The sequence below is a fragment of the Nuphar pumila genome, chromosome 16 (genome assembly GCF_984573655.1).
Source record: "Nuphar pumila chromosome 16, dmNupPumi1.hap1.1, whole genome shotgun sequence".
In the NCBI taxonomy this organism is placed as follows: domain Eukaryota; kingdom Viridiplantae; phylum Streptophyta; class Magnoliopsida; order Nymphaeales; family Nymphaeaceae; genus Nuphar; species Nuphar pumila.
In genome coordinates, this window is record NC_143264.1 from 71,191,781 (window position 1) to 71,211,029 (window position 19,249).

At 39.7% G+C, this 19,249-nt stretch overlaps 1 protein-coding gene across 1 annotated transcript; it reads right to left on the bottom strand.

Annotated features, from left to right (window-relative positions):
- Positions 1-6,773: 6,773 nt before the first annotated feature.
- On the bottom strand, positions 6,774-13,303 carry LOC149813503 (isoflavone reductase homolog). The gene is made up of 4 exons (XM_089990826.1): positions 12,928-13,303; positions 9,809-10,049; positions 8,947-9,150; positions 6,774-7,106 (listed from the first exon to the last, which is right to left on the bottom strand). The coding sequence occupies exons 1-4, from the start codon at positions 13,255-13,257 to the stop codon at positions 6,946-6,948; spliced, it is 936 nt and encodes a 311-aa protein (XP_089846952.1). The 5' UTR covers positions 13,258-13,303; the 3' UTR covers positions 6,774-6,945.
- Positions 13,304-19,249: the final 5,946 nt, after the last annotated feature.

Here is a 19,249-nt window from a genome sequence, read left to right on the forward strand (position 1 = left end):
CCGACCCAACTTCCCACTTGAATAGCCACATCTCTTGCTTCACCAAGGATGGGCTTGGCCTCAGAGTTTACCGTTTTAATGGTCCTCTGCTTTGGCCCATGCTTCAAGCCCAACCGCTCTGCCTCTTCCCGCGAGACAAAGTTGTGTGTGGCCCCGGAGTCTATCATTGCTGAAGTAGACTTTCCATTCATAATAACTTCAGCGTACATGAGTTCCTTACTGACCTGCATGTTTTTAGTTGCACAACTTCTAGCTGCATTAATCGATCGCATGGCGCCCATCCTCGGTTGCATGGTCTCAGTGTCGCTGCATTCAGTATCGCTGCATTCTTCCTGTGCAGCATTGGCTTGTACGTCGTCCTTTACAAGGCGCTTTGGGCATTGCCGGGCGATATGTCTATCACCACAGAACCAACATGTCACAACCGCACCTTTGTTGCTGTTGTTATGCTTTGTGTAGTTCTGTTTCTTTTCGGATTGATGGCGTGTCGACGCCTCACCTTTATCGTTGCGTTGCTCATCCTTTTTGCCTCCGTGGTCAGGCTTCTTCCCAACTTTGGTTGATGGGGTGAAAGGTTTGCGCTGAGTATCAACTAAGCGCTCAGCCGCCACATATGCATCTTCCGAAATACGGGGGTTGCTCCTTTCCACTTCAGACTGTGCCCATGGTTGAAGTCCCACAATGAACCAGTTGAGCATGTCGTCTTCTTGCATGTTAGGTATCTCCAGCATAAGTTTCTGGAACGTTCTGACATAGTCTTGCAACGAACCAGTATGTTTGAGTTCACGAACCATCCGGTAAGCCTGTCTTTGCGCATTTCTTGGCATGAAGTAGTTGCGCAACTCTACTTTGAAGTCGTCAAAGGTGTTTATCACACATTGACCCCTCTCCATGTCATTGCGCTTCCGCCTCCACCAAGCGATAGCATCACCATCAAGTAGGGCCGCTGCAGCCTTGATCCTCAGATCTTCGAGGGTCACATTTTGGATATCCAAGTAGTCTTCTACTTGGAACAAGAAGTTCTTAATGGCCTTGCTGTCGCGAGAACCATTGAATTTTGCGGGTCTAGGTACATCAATCCTTGATGGTCTCTCACCGTTTCCGCCATTCAGGGTCACCGTCCGCTGCAACGTACGGTTCCTCAACTCAAGATCGGTCACTGTAGTCGTCAACGAAGTGACCTGCCCCATTAGTAAGTTCACCTGCTCTTGCAGGCTCGCCACCACATCATTCAATCCATTGAATGATTTACATGCGTGTGAAATCGCTTCATCGTGCGAAGTCACATCTTCCACCAACTTGTTAACAGTTGCAGCCAACTCTTCTTGGCCCCGAGGTGAACTCATCTCCTCAGCTTCGGCAACTGCCTTGCCTCTGATGTTGCGCAAGTGTTGATAAGGCGCCACGATGTCTTGCTCACAAATCGCAGTCTGTCGACACCGACTCCGGAGTCCCTTCCCCAGCACGAGAACGGGCTCTGATACCACTTGTCACAGGCTTATTTCCTTCAATGGGCCAGCGCGGCGCAACGGTCCTTCCTTACCGCCGCAAGCCAACTCGTCAGCTCGCTTGCCGGTCGCGGAAGCTTGTATTCAGAGTGCAAGAGAGCAAGAGAGAATAGAGGGAGAGAAATTGCAATCACAAGAAGCAATTACAACGAGGGTGAACAAAAGAAAGCTCAACGCATTTAATTCATTCACAATTTTGCCCGCAGGCGATTACAGTTCAAGTATACGGGCTGCCCCTTCGGGGTATTGATTCACCTGAACCGGGCAGCTTACATTAGACTCAACAAAAGCAAAACAGACTCTAGCGCAACTGTACACTGTAAGTCGCAAGGGAACACGGACAATCCATCAGTTAATTGAGTGGCGAAAAGAAAAAAAAAAGAAAAAAAAAATTGGGGGTTGACCGGCTAGTGCAACAAGAACCTGATCATTACGTCCCCTTCTAACTAGACCTTGCAAGTGCTACATCTAGGGAGCAATTTTCTCATCCAAACAGTAGTATAGAAAATGACCAATTAACATCATCATATCTCTATTCCTTGACCGAGCCACCAGGAGTTGAGATCATCCCATTTAAGTGTATTTGGTGTTCTGGTCCGACCCCAAGATCTAAACTTTTCTCCTGGTTTGTGTTGCTTGGTCGAGTTCCCACACAGGACAACCTCATGAGGCTGAGCCTCCATTTGGTTAGTGTATGTTGTTTGTGTGGTAGTGCTGCCTCGGAGGAATGTGGGGCATGATTTTTATTTTTTTTTTAAAAGCAAGATGGGGTTAGGCGGACCCCATCAGCTACTATTCAATGTACCATTGAGTTTTGAACCTGTAACATCCCACCACAAGGAGACGTGCACTGACAGTATAATTTCTACCTTGATACACATCCCTAATTTTTGTTGATCCAGGTTGGTGGGGGTTGCAGGGAAGCAACGCCCCCTTACCCGCATGGTGGGGGTTTTTGGGGCGTGAGTCCCCAAGGCTAAAATAGTTTAGAGGGTAGTTTTATAATTTTATCAAAAAATAGGTTGCCTTAAATTTCTTGTATTTAAACAAGGTAATCTTGTGGCCATAGACTTAGGCAACTCTTTTTGAACCACGTAAAATCCTTGTTTTTTGTACGATGGATTTTCTCTTCTCATTTTTTGTTTCTTCGATCTATCCAAAGTGTGTTGAGTCCCATCACTTTTGGTTCTGAAACCACCACTATGATTTGGATGTATGATACACTCTCGAATCTGGAATGTGAGTACTAAGTTATGGTTATGCTAAATAAAACTGAAAATTTAGACCCAAGTGGTTTGGCATAGTGGGATGAGGCCTAGAGCGTTTGACGAGAATTCTAGGTTCAAATTTCATGGGCGTCACCCCCTACATAAGCCGAAGCTTGGCGACTCCTTGGGGTCGAGGGGTAAGCCCTCAAAGTTTTACAATAACGTGAGTAGAGACTGTAAGTATGACAGGCTGAGCCAGCGCGGCTAGGTCTATGTGTCTGAAGTGGTTTTCTTCGAGTAAAAACAAAAAAATAAAAATTCAATCGAATAAATAAAAGTATATAATAGAGAAGATTAACAAAGGAAAAGAAAGACTTCAAAGTTTGAGAGAAAGGAAAAAGATTACAGCCAATCTGCTCTACAAAAGTCCTATAATGTGCATTTTATGAAACCCTAATTCTAAATTGGATTTGAGATAGATTCATTATATAATTAAGACCTAAATAAAAACTCAACTAAGAATTTAAACTAAGAATTGGATTCAAATGAATCCGACCTGGATTGCATGTTGCTCAACTCTTGCATTAATGTCCCATTACAACTGAGGTATGTCATATTGGTCGTGGACTTGAATCGATGTCTTTAGTGTAAAACTTCATGAATGGGCACCCCTTCTTGGAGGAGAATAGTTTCCCATTAGTTGAGGGAATGAAATGGTGTGAAAATTGTAAAAAAAGCAACAGTGACAAGATTTTGCAAGCAAAAAAATGATTATGACAATCAAGAAGCCTTCGCCTAACCTTTCATGAGAATATATCTTGGACTATAGGCAGAGCCACGTCGAGGTCAGTGTGGGCATGATATCTTGGACTATAGGCCGAGCCACATTGAGGTCAGGGTGGGTATGTGCCCACCCTGACCCAAAAACACTCTAATAAGGGGGTTCCACCCTGACCCCATGAAAGAAGGACCAAGGTGGGGTGGCAGTGCCCACCTTGATCTTTTATGTGCCCTCTCCCCCACTTACATCTCTCTCTCTCTCTCTCTCTCTCTCTCTCTCTCTCTCTCTCTCTCTCTCTCTCTCTCTCTCTCACACACACACACACACACACACACACACACACAAATCACCCCAGCTTGGCTGGAGAGTGTTAGATATTCATATAAAGTCTAAAACCTTCTGGGAAGATCTTTTTAGTTTCAACAGAAGATGCATGACGGAATGATACATAGTCTTGTCTCATCTTTTTGAGGATCGAATGTGCTTCCTTACATGGCATCTCATGTGCCTCGCTTCTACATCCGCCGGTGATTCTCCGTTGAATAACAAGAAAGTCATTTTTCTGCCCCAAGCACCATTCCAACGAATCATTTTGGCAACGTTGCTAGCGACCTCCACCTCCACAGCAACATCAAACTGGGAGGTGGCTCTCCTCAACCTGCTGCGAACAACAGCTACATAAGATTTAGCATGTTTCCCCATCCTAGTAGAGCTCCCTTGATCGATTTTCTGCAGTTGCACCATGATCTAGCCATTTCTCATGAAGCCATTCTGGTGATGGTTCAACTCTAGAGATGCCGCATGCTGCCGGTAGGCTCCAGGTCTGCGACAGAGCTCCGGAAGTCTTACTGACGACGTCCCCTTCTCCGATCCCATCCGGCCGACTCCTACCAGTTATACAACTATACCATGGGTTTTGAACCTGTAATGCCCTAACACAAGGTGACGTGCACTCACAACCTACCTAAATTCATGAAAAAGACCAGAGTAGACTCAGCCAACCCGGACCTGACTATGGAGGCATGGATTTGTTTGAGTTGTTCAATACTTTTGAAGCGTTCGAAACTCTGTGGGATGAAGAGAAGGTGATGGGTTGAAAAATGGTCTGAAGATGGGGTTTAGAGATGGATGGATTGGAGGAGTAGCCACGCATGCAGGGTTCAAATCACAAAAGCAAATCACAATAAAATTTGAACTCTAAAACTACTAAGAAGAGCTCTAACTAGCTCATTTGTAAAGTAAAAATCATTTCAAACTTGTAAGCGAATTAATAGGATTTGAACTCTAAACTTATTGCTTGCAAGCCAAACACTTCAATCATCTTCATTCAATAATATAAAACATATGTAAAATATATTTATTATTAATAAATGAATTGAGACGAGATGAACATTGTTTTTCTATGCTCGAGCTTGATGAGCCTATTTCACGAGTTCAAACGAGCTCTTTACAAGCCGAATATGAGGAGAGTCACGAGTGGCTCATATCATTTCCCAGACCTATTGGTTACCTTACTATCTAAAGCTTGGAAAGCTTAAACTTAATTACTGACACACTATCGAGTAGGCAGATTTTTATTGGAATTGATTAAATCATCTTAAATCAGGCCCGGCCCACAAAGGGCTCCGTTCATATGTTAGGAGCGAATTATAAATGTCACTAAGTTGACAGGACATCACAAGTTCGAAACCCACAAGTGGTGCCCCCTTGCCACAAGGTCGCTGGAGGCCAGCCAATGTGTGGTCAGTGATGTTTTTTTTTTTCCTTGGACTGTCCAAAAAAAATCTTAAATCACGCCAATTTTATCCTGGATGGATTAATTTAAATGTTTTAAAAATATTATATAAAAAAAATAAAATTCAATGAAAGTCAATTTTTGAAATGGCTCAATTAAAAAACGAGCCAATTTGTTTCGGACCAATTTTGTCAACTTTTTTCTGATAATTGATTCACTTAATGAACCGGTTTTACCAACATTGGTATAGGAGAGAGGATTCAATCCAAGGTTTCTTGGACCAGAAACCATTTACAAAACCCTGGATATTGATCATCGCCGAGATAACACGCAAGAAACCACCGAATGAAAGGTTTCAAGGAAAGAAATCTATTATAATATAAAAGAATATTCTTGTCATCATAACACGACGCTTTGGCCGCGAGAGTTCGAATCTCTCAGGCGTCGTCTTTTAAAAACAGTTTATTTTTTTCTTAAAAAACACGATAAATACCAAATGACTGTAATGGCCCCTCAACTTTCACTTTTGACGTCTTGATCGTGACTACGTCGGAACAAAATGTGGCCCTCACGGGAGAAATGTGACTTTTTGAAGCTCCTAATAATTTTTTACTTAGCCCTCACCAAGTCCATGCAAGACTGGCGCCACGAGCCTAGTATTGGCTCCTCAAGCCCTTGAGTCTTTGACCACAGATTAACTTGGCTAGGTTTGTCTTCTTAGACGCCAAAGGTCCGTCTAGCCCATCGCTTCGAGTCTAGCCTAAACAAAGGATTGCAGCAGGCAAACTCATCGTACTCATGGATCCAGCCACGGTCAAGGTAATTCACTCAGAAGTAGGGGTATCAATGGGGCGGGTTTACCAGGACCCGACTCGTATAGGATCCTGGTATGGTGATAAATATGAAGATCCAATTAAGACCCGGATCCGATTAATACATGGAGCCCGTACCACCCTATAGTGTCCAGGTATCTATCTGCTATTCGCTGTAGGATTTGGGGTTTTATCATAGTGACAAATATCACATGATTTATGAAAATCTTGCGATAATATCACGAGATTTATGTAAAAAACATAAATACGGTGATTCAAACAAGATCTTTACGTATTAAATGGCTATTTATCATGAAAAAATGATGTATTTTTATTAATATTTGTTATAAAAAAATATTATATTTTTAAATTTATTTTTATTGCCAAGATTTTGCCAAAAAAATGTGAGATTTATGAAAAAATTTCAAATTCTTTCAAGTTTTTGAAAAACGAGATTTTGCCCGTTTTTAACGTTTGTCACTATGGGTTTTATTAGTTGCTTATAAATACTTGACATGTGGATTTTTAGATGGTTGGTTAATGAATGAATTTCAAGAATTTTCTTCTTTAAAAAAAGAAAATGGACTTTTCTTTCAATTAATTGATTGTTTAATTTTCATTAAATTTGAGTTTTCATAGTTGATTTGCATGGTAGTAGTTGGTAGAAGTAAATGTTCTCGTGATACATCAACATGGCTCACAAATAGATATCACCATCATAGACAGAAGTATGAAAAGAAATTTAGCATATAATGCTTAGAACACATGCAAAATAATTGTCAACCATTTCCATCTCTAATGCTCGCAGTCGAATGGCTGCCTTCCAAAGTATTAATTCTTCAACTGCCATTGTTGTCCATTGAAAAGTAGCTTTCATCTTTATTGAGAGAGAGAGAGAGAGTCACAAGTAGCGTTTAAGGTAGTCTTCAATCCTTGTGTACACAACTTCAGGGTACAGCTTAGAGGCTTCTTCATCATCCCCAATTTCAAAATTGGTAAGGCATCCTTCGTAGAATATGTGGTAGAAATGGCCCATTCCTGCCTGAATTGCGTATTCTTCATCTGAAATATATATATATGAGAGAGAGAGAGAGAGAGAGAGATCAGAAAAATTGAAAATGTAAAGGCAATCCTTACTAGAAACAGTTTGAACCACAGTATAAAACGAAAAGCAGAGTTAAGAAAATCAAGGTTTCACCAATCTGTTTTCAGGATTTGTTTTTCAGTCACAAAATGCGAGAGATGCGGGAACTCTTTGAAAGAGAAGAAAGATGAATAGATAGGGGAATATTGTACAGGTAAATAGACTCTTTTCTTCTCCTACTTGGATGTCCGGGCAGCTCAATAAATCATTTGCATCCTTGAATCACCATCTTCAATGCATGCATGATACGACTCTCCAAGTATTTTCTTGAACAATAATAATTTAAAAATGATACCTTACTAGGATTGAGCTTGAAGATTCACCTTAAGTGATGGCTTATGTGCTAAGAGCACATAAAGTCGACGTATGGCCAGTTACTTTCTCAATTGCTAGCAACCCTGCCGTTCCAGAGAGAGAGAGAGAGAGAGAGTCGATCCACAAAAAAACATGTTGAAAATTGTTTGATCGTGGTTTTACAAAGAACAAGCTAAACATGATCAATTTGAATTCAAGACAACTACTCGAAATCTTGGTAAGACACTTGATTTGTTATTTCCTGTCTACTTTTTCGTGGGAAAAAAGTTAATTTGAGGTGAAGGATTTTCCTCACCAGGAGTTGAGACAACTACCCAATCAAATGATGTTGAGCATATATTCAATACTTTCTTGGAAAATAAGTAGGATGTTCAATTTCCAATCTACCAAGTTCTTTTCATATGTTGAAAACAATGCACACAAATTAGATTTTTTAGAAATATATAGAGAGAATTTCATTTGGATAAATTATAAGTAGTTGGTAGAGGAGGAATTTATTTAAAAAGTGATTTGCCCGGTGAAAAAAGTAGCATGCACACTTTTAAGGTGTTGCAACTAATTGTGATATACGACTGCCTTGGCCCTTGTGCAGATTATTTAGTCATCCTGTCATTCATTTGATTTTTTAATGTGGTTTCACCATGACTGCATGACAGCAAGATCAACTTGGTAATAAGTTGGGTGAAAATTTTCACGAGTAAATAAAGTGATATGCAAGTTTGGAGTTTTGTACGAGTATGCTTGACACAGGACTAAGGGGTGTCAACGGGTGGGGTTTGGTTCGGACCCAGGTGGAATCAGACTTGGATCAGATTTTTGGGTATGATATCGAGTCTGGACCTGGGTCTAATTGGGTCTACTATAAGAGAAATTATACCCGAATCCAATAATAATTACATAAACCAGGTCAGCCAGACGAGTCAAGGAAACTAACAATAGCATGGCGGTCTGAAACACATCCTCTCTCTCTCTCTCTCTCTCTCTCTCTCTCTCTCTCTCTCTCTTCAAAATACATTTCATACTTGTCTCGGTGACTTGGCCCACGGCTATCAAATCCTGGATTTGACAATTCATTGCCATCTACAGGTTCCCAAATAAAGCCTCAGTGAAGAGGTTTCCATGGACCAGCTAAAGAAAAGCAACAAACGCCTAAGTGGACAAATAGTTGGGCTCCAAACTAACCAGATTCTTCATTCTTCTTTAATACACTGCTTGATTTGATAATTCTGAGCAAGGCCACTTTATTTTTACCTTCGGAATTAATTAGTTTGAAACATGTCCATGTTCATGGAAAATATCATGAGAATAGTACTTTCTTTAGCAGCTGGCCATGCAAATCTCGCAAAAATATTGCGAGTTTTTCCAAATTTCAAGAAAATATTGCGTGCCCCAGATTATGGTAATCTTATGAAGAGTAGAGAAGAGTTGATTTTGCGGTTTTACCTTTCATGGAAGAAAGGAAGTCCCCAGCAGAGATGAAATGCTTTTCTAGTTGTTTCCTCGTAAGCTTCTCCCACTTCTCCACCAACTCCATTTGAGAGATGACATTTTCCGGTGGCCGGAGATACACCGTCTTGTTGAGAGTCCGACGGTCATCCATCGCCTTGATGGTATATGTGCCAACGTCGTCCTCATCCACATATACAGCTACAAGTAAGTTGAGAAACCACTAATTAGTGCAATTCAATGGAAAATCATTCTAAATCACAATAATAGAGTCTCTGCTTGTTTGGTATTTGTTGTTAATGCACGTCACCTTGTGTTGGAACGTTGCAAGTTCAAATCCCAATGGTATCTCATGAATAAATGGTGGGGTCGGCCTAACCCCAGCCTGCCTATAAAAGAAAAATCTCATGGAAATGCTTTGTAAGGTGTGTTAATTTGGCATCATTTGAAACATGACCATGTTCATGGAGAACGACCTACATCATGAATTTTGGGTGTATCCAGGATGCCTAAAACTCACAAGATCACAAACAATCCATCAAGTAGGTCCTGATCATAGTCACCAATCTCATTACCGGGATATTTTTCTTGGGGCGAAGGAAAATAAATGAAAATGTGACATTGATAAAAGCTGGGGAAATATCAGTATATTTAAATGTTAAGAGTACATAAGAAAAAATATATATATACAAAATAAAAGAAAAGCATTAATTAAATGTAAAAATATATAAAGTATAAATATTGTGTTAAAATGCAATATTCCAAAAATAACACATTGGTTGAAATTATATCGACTTTAAAAAATCTCACGAAAAAAAAAAAGTCTGATATTTGTGACAATGGTTTTGATCTATTGTACCCTTGACATTGCCATCTCCAAACAAGGAAACTTGATCGCGTGGGGGGGTGAGCCTTTCGAGAGTGCTCAGTCCTCCGACGAAGTAGCCGGCAAAGCAGTTGGCTGAAACATAGGTGTGTGGGATGCCCGCATCCTCAATTGCCTTCCTTACGACCATCTTTTCATCGAAAGAAGTCCTACCAGGTGCAAGTGCATGCCCCATACGTGCAGGGTCCATTCCAAACTCTGAAGGTATAAATCTCTGTGAAAAAAAAAACCATATTAGTAAGGGGCGGTTTGATTCCATATACATTTTCGTTCATAAGAGAAACGTATCCAAGAAACAAATTTTTATACAATACTTGGGTTGAATCGAGCCTCAGCATATCCAAATTATAATAAAGTCTATAGAAGCAAGAATTGCTGAATTTAAACAATTAGATCTTTTAAATTAAAAGTACTCTCATTTTGCCCCATTATTTCAGATTTCATCATCCGTATTCTTCATAATATCCCATTAATTAGTCTTTAATTGTGGATGATCAGTGAAACAATTCAAAATGATTGATTGAGTTTGTTTCAATGAAGGAGAAGGGGAAGGCCAGAGAAAGGACATGCACATGGGTTAGACTGATCCCCAACCCTTACTTTTTTCATAAAACAAATGGCCCTTTTCTCTTTTTTGTTCATTTTGTCCAATCCAAAAGAAGAAACATGGAATCCCAAATAAAAAATTGGTAGTCCTACCAAACATGACTTGTTTTTTTTTTTTATGCATTTAGAAAAGTGGATTTGGTATCTATCACATCTAGGAGGTGGCAGCTTGTATCTACCAATGTGTGTGGACCCCAAGAGACTGCATCTTGAACAACTTGGTGGTGTTGGTAAAGATCACAGTTGGAAGGATAAGATTGGTTTCCCTTAGTTTTGGGATCCTTGTATTGTGTAATTGATGTACGGTAAGGGTCTGCTTAACCCCAGCTTGCTAATCCAAAAAAACACAAACACCAAAATACATCCCAGCTACCAGTTTTCAAACATCTACCACCAAGATAGTATGACCGTGTAGGTACCAAATGCATAAATCCCGGTACCGTAAGGGTCTTCCTAATCCCAGCTTGCTAATCCAAATATATATATATATATATATATAGTCCCATCCCAGTCACCAGTTTTAGAACAGCTACCACGTATGTACCAAATGCATAAACCCCAACCGGGCTGCCAGTTTCCAAACAGAGCCTTATGTGAAGGAGACGAATTTGGAGAACTAGTGAATTCCAAAATCTGTTTGGAAGCACCCAAAACGGCCTCATTGAATTCTGGCCAGAGAATCCAGCATGGTTGATTTAACAGGAATCGACCCTTGGATGATATTTTTCAATGAAAAATGTGATTTTTTTAAATCACAAAATTTTGTGTTGTAAACTGTTAGATTTTTTAATCACCCATATCTATCTATCTATATATATATATATATATATATATATATATATATATATATATATAGAGAGAGAGAGAGAGAGAGAGAGAGAGAGGTGCGATGATGAGGGTGGGTAGTTCAATATGATCTCATGGGTTTTAGCTCTTTCCTTGAGCAGCCTCTGTTGAATGAGAGCAGATCCAGTGATCTGACCGAGTACCAATCACTCATTGGGCTTATACTCGATCGGCTGAGTAATGGATAAGAACACTTTTTTTTAGGAGAAAACCTCACAAGGCCATCAAGCGAACCAGTAATATGGATGATGGTTTAAATCAAGGATGAGGGAAGCGAGGCGTTGAGCATGTTATGAAGCGAGGCGTAAGCCTCCAGGTGTTGAAGCCTAAGCTTCATGATCAAAATAATAAAATATATAATATTAATAAAATAATGAAAATTTTAAATAAATTTTGACCCCGCTAGACCCGATTCTCTTTGCTCTGCTCCTACATCAGGAACCCAGAAATTTTTGAGAAAATCGGTTGCCTGCTTCCACCTCCACCAACAAACCAAAAAACCTAGAACTCCAATTTACTTCAAGAACGAGTAAAAACCAACGAACTTCACCACTAAAACCAAAAACCAACACCCAAAGAAGTTAAATAACCCTCAATCAAAATCCTGGCCTTCATCGCCCTGCTAAATTTGTCGTTTCTCAACCGCAGAGGCAGGACGAACTGAACATCTCCTCAACTACGTACAAATACACTGAATTCCACCACTAGAAAAAAAAACTAAACCAAAGCGCAAAAACCAAATAAACATCAACAAGATCACCACAGCAAACAAGCACAGAAGCAAAAAACCTTGGGCACCCGAAAACAACTCACAAAAAAGGAAAAAAAAAAAAAACAAATTCACATTCCAGCAAACACACCACCCCAATATAAAAAAAGAACAAGCAAAATCTACATATTGTACCACAAATGATGATGTTAACAGGGGGGATCCAAAAAACCAACGAGCAAACCCAATTCTCCATCGGAAAGCCTCCCGGGGTTTCCAAAAACCACCAAAAAACTCAAAGTCTTTTCCCCAACACACCAAAAAGCAGAACCACGATGGAGAAGAACCAAGAAACGAATCTCCTGCGAACCTGTTCTTCCAGAACCCGACCCTGAATTAGGGTTAGGGCAAGAAGAGCGAGAGAGCTTCACTGCCAGTGGAGGGAGAGTGAGAGAGAGAGAGAGAAAGAGTTGGGGATTTTGCAGAGAGGGGATGGAGGGAAGGAAAGGGATGCCAAAATCTTAAAATCTGCAGGGTAATTTCTTTATAGTTTGGGGGTCTTTTTGGGTGGTTCAAAGGCGAGGGGCATGGGACTCCTTGAGGATGCCGGAGGAGGTAAAATCTGCAGGGAAATTTCTCGATTATGCTTTGGAGGACGACGATTTGTACCATGAGGCCACCGGAGGAGGCGTCGTACATTCCAGTACGCTTCAGGTACCAAGTGTGTGCCTCAATACCTTGAGCGTGCGCCTCGCCTCTGAGGCGTACGCTTCAGGTACTGAGGCATACGCCTCTCACAACACTGGTTTAAATAGACTAGTTTTCAAAGGTTTGGACCATTGATCCCATAGATATATGACCTTTATCAAGGATGAAACTATATATCCCGATCCCAATATCTAACTAAATTAATTAAAGCAGTGTGGAATACCTTGATGTTGCCAGCTTCTTTGATGGCATCAACAAGCTTCAACTGAAGAAGAATATTGTGGCTGCGGAAATGAACACCAGACATCGTGCACACAACGACGTCGACGAGTTTTACGGCCTCGACGAGACTCCGGTGGTCAGAAAATGATCCCTCAACAAGATGTGCTCCTTGTTGCTTGAAATCTAGCAGGATTTGAAGCTTTTCAATGTCTAGGCCAATTTCAGGCCTCTGGAGAATGTATGTGGGGTGGCCAAGGGCTAAGCTAGCCTTCACCAACCTCCTCCCTATGTACCCAGTCCCTCCCACAATCAACACTCTACTTTGTGCCATCTCTCTCTCTCTCTCTCAGGCACATTGTCTCATCTGCTATTCTCCATGTATGTATAGTGCGGACATAGCTATTGTCAATCTCTAAAGTTGTTTATGCCAAATATTTTGACTTTAATCTCTAAGGTTTTGGTTATGCCAAATATTTTGGCTTTTTTTCAGAAATAAGGGATGCATAAGGAAAAAAGGTGCAATCCAAGATAGCCTTTTTTGTAGTTTTCTTTCCTGTGGAAATTGATGTATAACCCCCTACCCCACAATGATCGAGCCTATATTGACTGACCCCTGGTTAGTAAAACCCTGAAGTCTCCCCTGCCCACTGAAAAGTACACCAAGCTAGGGGTGGCAATTTCTGACACGACCCGCCAACCCGCCTCTTAGGCGGGTTCGGGTTGGGCTTAAGCCAACCTGTTTAATAAACGGGTCGACCCGCGTAACCCGTTTATTAAACAGGTCGGGTTCGGGTTGGGGGTATGCCAACCCGCCAACCCGGCTGACCCGTTTAATAAACGGGTTAGGCGGGTGGGTCAACCCGCCAACCCGTCTGCCCAACCCGTCAACCCGACCCACCAACCTGCCAACCCGATCCGTCAACCCGCGAACCTGAAAACCCGTTTACCCGACCCAACCCATTTATTAAATGGGTTGGCGGGTCGTGTCGGGTTACCCGTTTATTAAACGGGTCGGGTTCGTGTTTGCCACAGCCGACCCGTTTAATAAACGGGTCGGGTTCGGGTTGAGGTATGCTGACACGCCAACCCGACCCACCAACCCGCCAACCCGACCCGATTGCCACCCCTACACCAAGCTTCGACCTTACGGCAAGGGACGCCACAGCTTTTGTTCATATCTAATAACTTAACCTGTTTTTTTTCTTTTATTTTTTATTTTTGATAGGCAAGCTGGGTTTGGGCAGACCCCTACCAGTTATACAACTATACCATTGGGTTTTGAACCTGCAATATCCCAACACAAGGTAACGTGCACTAGCTGCTCCTAACAGACAAGCGTTGGTCTTGGAATAAGAACTAGGGTTGAATTTGATTCGGATATAGGACAAGCTGGACTTAATTCGAGTTCAGGTCCAGAACTCAAGATGAAGCTGAGTATGGATCAGGTACATATTGGTTTTACCCATATGCATCATATTCATTTGTTTCGGATCTTGTAAGTCTTTGAACTTATTATGCATAAAATTTGATGAATTCTCATAGTGGGCTGGATGGACATGGGTCAGGTCAGGTTCCTCAATCATATTTGTATGGTCATTCCAGGAGTAAGAAGAAATGGATGCAATAAGCGAGGAAATATGTGAAGCATGAAGTGTTTAACAAGCATAAGTACGAGTATCAAGTATCAACAGGTCAGACCCCTGCCAAAATGGGTGGGTCTGAACCTGAATCCAACTAAGAGGTGCTGGTATCGGTGGTCCGGATATGGACCAGACCCGATCTTTCAACAAAAAAAAACATATCCGAAACTTAAGGATTATATAAACCTGGTTCATATCCTGTAAAATAATATTTTTAAAGTTTTTTACATTGAAAATTTGTGGATCTTAATCGAAACTTGTTCTGGATTGGGGTTTGATATAAAATTTCATAAACGATATCCAGCCCATTTAATAAGTGGGCCTCATGGGTCTGATTTGATAACCCCTTTTGTTGCCATATCCAGCCCAGTTAATGGAACTCCTTGATGAAAAAAAGTTTTTATTGCAAATTAGTCCTTGCCTTTTCACCAATTTGCAAATTGGACTCTGCCTTTTTGTGCATTTTGCAAATCAGTCTCACCTTTCCTGCCGTTATTGCATAGTAGTCCTCCCGTTAGTATACAGTCAACCTAACCATAGTTAGATTATAACTATAGTTAAAATTATACCAAATGACAATCTTGCCTCCCACTGTCAAATACTCTAACCCTAATCTTACCCCCATCTTCTCCTAACCCTTAGCCTAACCTTCCCTCTCTTACACCCGACATTCTCAGGCATCAAAATACCTATGCTTCAATGTGGACTACATCCTTCTTTCATCTACAGAAGTTGGGACCTGAACACAGTGGGGACTGCAACCTTCTTTCAAATATCTATGCTTTAGTTTGTAGGAGATGAAAAAAAGAGGGATAAAAAAGACACCAGGGTGTAGCTTGGTTAAGGTGGATGACATGATTCATGAATTCTTTGTTGAGGATAATATGACATACCCATAATCAAAGGAAACCTATGTTGCAATTGAGGATATTATGTATACACCACGAATTACATGTGAGGTATCATAGAGGAGTATACACATTGACATACATGCATAACATAATACACATATAAAAAGGGATAGGGCTACGTGTCATTACGCTGATGTGAGAGACGGATGATCTCTTCAGCTAAACTGCTTCTGTTGATGAGTACAAGCCTTCAAGCAGCAAGTGAGCATAGACCGGTCTCTACAAGCCTTCAATTCTATTTTTCTTATACCATTATGGTATATATATATATATATATAGAGAGAGAGAGAGAGGTTTCCAAGGGATATCGTACCAAAAGGTACCATACATGCAAAGAGACACATGCAACACTACAATGAGAAAATTGGTGACTGCCTTCAGGGTTATTCAGACTTTCATCTTTCAAAAAGAAAAAATAAATTATATAGTTCATAAAGCTTTGGTGATCTAAAGGAATCATGAATCATACCATGGTGATCTAGAGGGATTGTGCCTATCAAAGCTTTATGAACTACATAATTTCTGATTTTTTTTCTTTTTCAAGAAAAAAATCACTGATATTTACCACAGTGATAGGATCCTGTTGTACATAGATCCAAACAAATGTGAACTCTTTATGCCCATAAATACAATCACTTGAAAAGAAAGGATCAAATCACCAGAAATAAGCAACACTAGCTTCTTTACAAAGATAATGCAATACTTATAAAATTGCTTTTGTCTTGTCTTTTATTAATGGAAATCAAACGTTAAATTGTTAAATATAATTGAAAAACTATGCTCATGGTATAAAACTATCATAAATTATTTTGTTATTCAACATCCAATTAAAGTGACATATAACAATAATGTGGCGTAGGAGACACGGCCAAAAATTCACAAGGGCTAAAGACAGCATGACGAAAGGAGCAATTGCAACTGATCCAAACTGCCTCACTATCCTTACAACCAAATTAATTGTCTTAATTCATTGTGATTAATGATTATAAAAACTTAATGGACAAGTAGTTTAATACACCTGAAATTCTTGCTAGTTGTATGAAACTACATATATAACTTTATAGTAACTTTAGCCTTAGTAACGAATTTCATCGATACTTTCAAAATATCATGAATTTAACGTGTTGTTTATAATGGCCGATATACACTAAAAAAACATGATACTTTCAAACACTTGAAGAGGGCACTTTTCCCATGCTTAGGGCCCACATAGCTGTCATACAATTGCTAAAAAGCAGTGGGGAAATTAGGGGTGGCAGTGGACTGGGTCGGGGGACAAGGTCTCCAGCCCTCGCCCCGTCTCAAAATCCTGCACTCCATCCCGCCTCCATACTTGCACAGAACTTGATTTTAACCTCCATCCATGTTTCATGTCCTTCATCCCCGGTCCAAACCGGGCGAGGTGGGACGAGACCTCATTTTCCCCCGGTCCACTGTCATCCGTAAAGAAGGATCTGAGATGTTGAGGGGCGGGATAAGAAGGGGATGGGGCGGGGCAGGAAAAAGCATAAGTCCATCCTCGCCTCCATCTCGCACGGGTTTTGATTTAACCTCCATCCCCGTTTCATGTCTTACATCCCCTATCCAAACGGGGCGAGGCGGGGTGGTGCCCTGTTTTCCCCTGGTCCACTACCATCCCTAGGGGAAATGACATGAAAAGCAGTTGGGAAAGGAAAAGCTGCCAGCTCATCCCATTCCTAACCCTGCATGTTGTTGTTTGTTTCATTCCAAGGTGAGAAATGATTGAGCTTTCTTGCCAACTCAACTTTTTCTTACTTCATGAGAATTAAACAAACATGCATTATGAAAACACCTGAAAATTTGATGCAATGTTCATTTTGATCCATTTTACTTTTTGGATTTTTTTGTTATTTGGATATTTGTATTTGAACATTAGGATATTTTGTGTTTGGATAATTGTGTCTGATTCATATTTTAAAATATGTTTATCTTTTTAGAAGGTTATCAACATAGGCAGTTTGTTTCATTCAGAATTAGGAAAGATTGGTCTATTGAATGATGAGATATCTTTGTAGTTAGGTAATTGAGTTGCATAGGGGGTGGAGCGTGGAGCCAGGAATCTAAACTAGGGTGGGCACATAACCATAGTAAAAAAAGAAAAATTAATATTTACTAATAAACTACACTAATAATAAGTTTTGAGAAAAATGTAAATAGTTATTTTAAAGGTTACCTTTATAAAATCAAATGTCTACATTGCAAAAATAGTTGGATAAAAAAAAAACACAACAAAACCCCTAAAATCCTAGTAGAAATCAAGCATAAAATTATGATAATTGCTAATTGAAAAGAAAAAAATAGACAACCCTTAAAACCTTAACTAGACATTCACGTCATTCGAACAACATAAATAAAAAGCCTAAAATCCTAAAAAAAATCCTATTGATAAAAGAAATTGCTAATATTCTAACCAAAATCAAGCATTTATTATTCATGGGTTCATGCTTAATGGTAATTAAAAAAACACACAAAACTCTCCTAAAATCATAACTAAACATTTATGTATCACAAATCCTAACAAACATCATTCATGGATATCTTAATTGAGTTAAAAAAATAAGGGTTTGATAACCAAAATCAAGGATTCATTAGTGAAATCACCCTTAGTGGTAACTGAAAAGAAAAGGAGCAAAAAAAAAAAAACTAAAACCTTAATTGAATATTCATGTCATTTGAAAAAATCCAAATAAATACCCTAAATCTTAAAAAACATTAATTTATGCTAATTGAAAAACAAAACAAAACTCCTAATATTTTAATCAAACTCAAGCATTCATTACTCATGGAATCATCAATGATGCTAATTGACAAAAAACCCCCCAAAAAAACCACTAAAACTTTAATCAAACATTCATGTTATTTAGAAAAAATGAAATCAAAACCCTAAATCCAACCATGTGCTTTAGATCCTTTTGACTCTTTTCACTTCAAATGCATTTCACGTGACTATGGATGGTTTGGAAAGAAAAATGTTTGTCCTTAGGATGCATGATTCTATCAAGTTCCCTTTTCTTTGTAGAGCAATAGAAAGACCCGATTCCATACCTTGGACTCGTAATCCACAAGGTGGAACATAATGGAAAAAAAATTACAGGCAGAATTTGGACTCGAGGGCAAGTCTTCTCCACTCCAGAGAGAATGATGCAGGAGTGAAGCAAAACAAATCAGATCTAGCAGGGTTCATTCACGTTCATTTTAATTTTTAATTTTTTTTGTTATTTAGATTTTTGTATTTGGGCATTAGGATGTTCTGAATTTGGATATTGGATGATTATGTCTAATCCATATTTTTTGATAAGCATCTTTTATAGAAGGTTGTTTGATTCATAATTAAGACCGATTCATATATTTAATGATGAGATGTCTTTTTAGTTAGGCAGTTGAGTTGCATATGGAATATGGAATTAAATTATTCTATTTTTTTAAATTTTCAGTTGATTATAGTTTTCTTATTTTTTGTATTTCCTTTCAATTTCCTGCTTTCCTTTAGATAAATTGTAGTTTTGGCAGAAATTTTCCATAGATCTGAGTTCGATCTACATTAGAAATACATGGAAAAAGAATTCTCTATACAAAAGAAACACATGTTTTCCCTGTAAAACAAATATTTCACGTAATGTGAAATACGTTCCCACGTTTCAGAAACATCGGTTTTGGTAAGATACATTTCGGATCCAACCTAAAAAAATCAGGTGCAATATGATGGTACAAAAATCTGTGCCTTAGGGACCTGATCACCCTCTATATTGGG

Bases quoted from the DNA above. Each gene is read 5' to 3' on its own strand.
- LOC149813503 (XM_089990826.1), bottom strand. From the start codon at position 13,257: ATGGCACAAAGTAGAGTGTTGATTGTGGGAGGGACTGGGTACATAGGG. The intron at 9,151-9,808 runs GTACAATAGATC...ACTTACTTGTAG, and splicing joins TGGAGATGGCAATGTCAAGG to CTGTATATGTGGATGAGGAC. The intron at 7,107-8,946 runs GTAAAACCGCAA...TATATATTTCAG, and splicing joins CTTCCTTTCTTCCATGAAAG to ATGAAGAATACGCAATTCAG.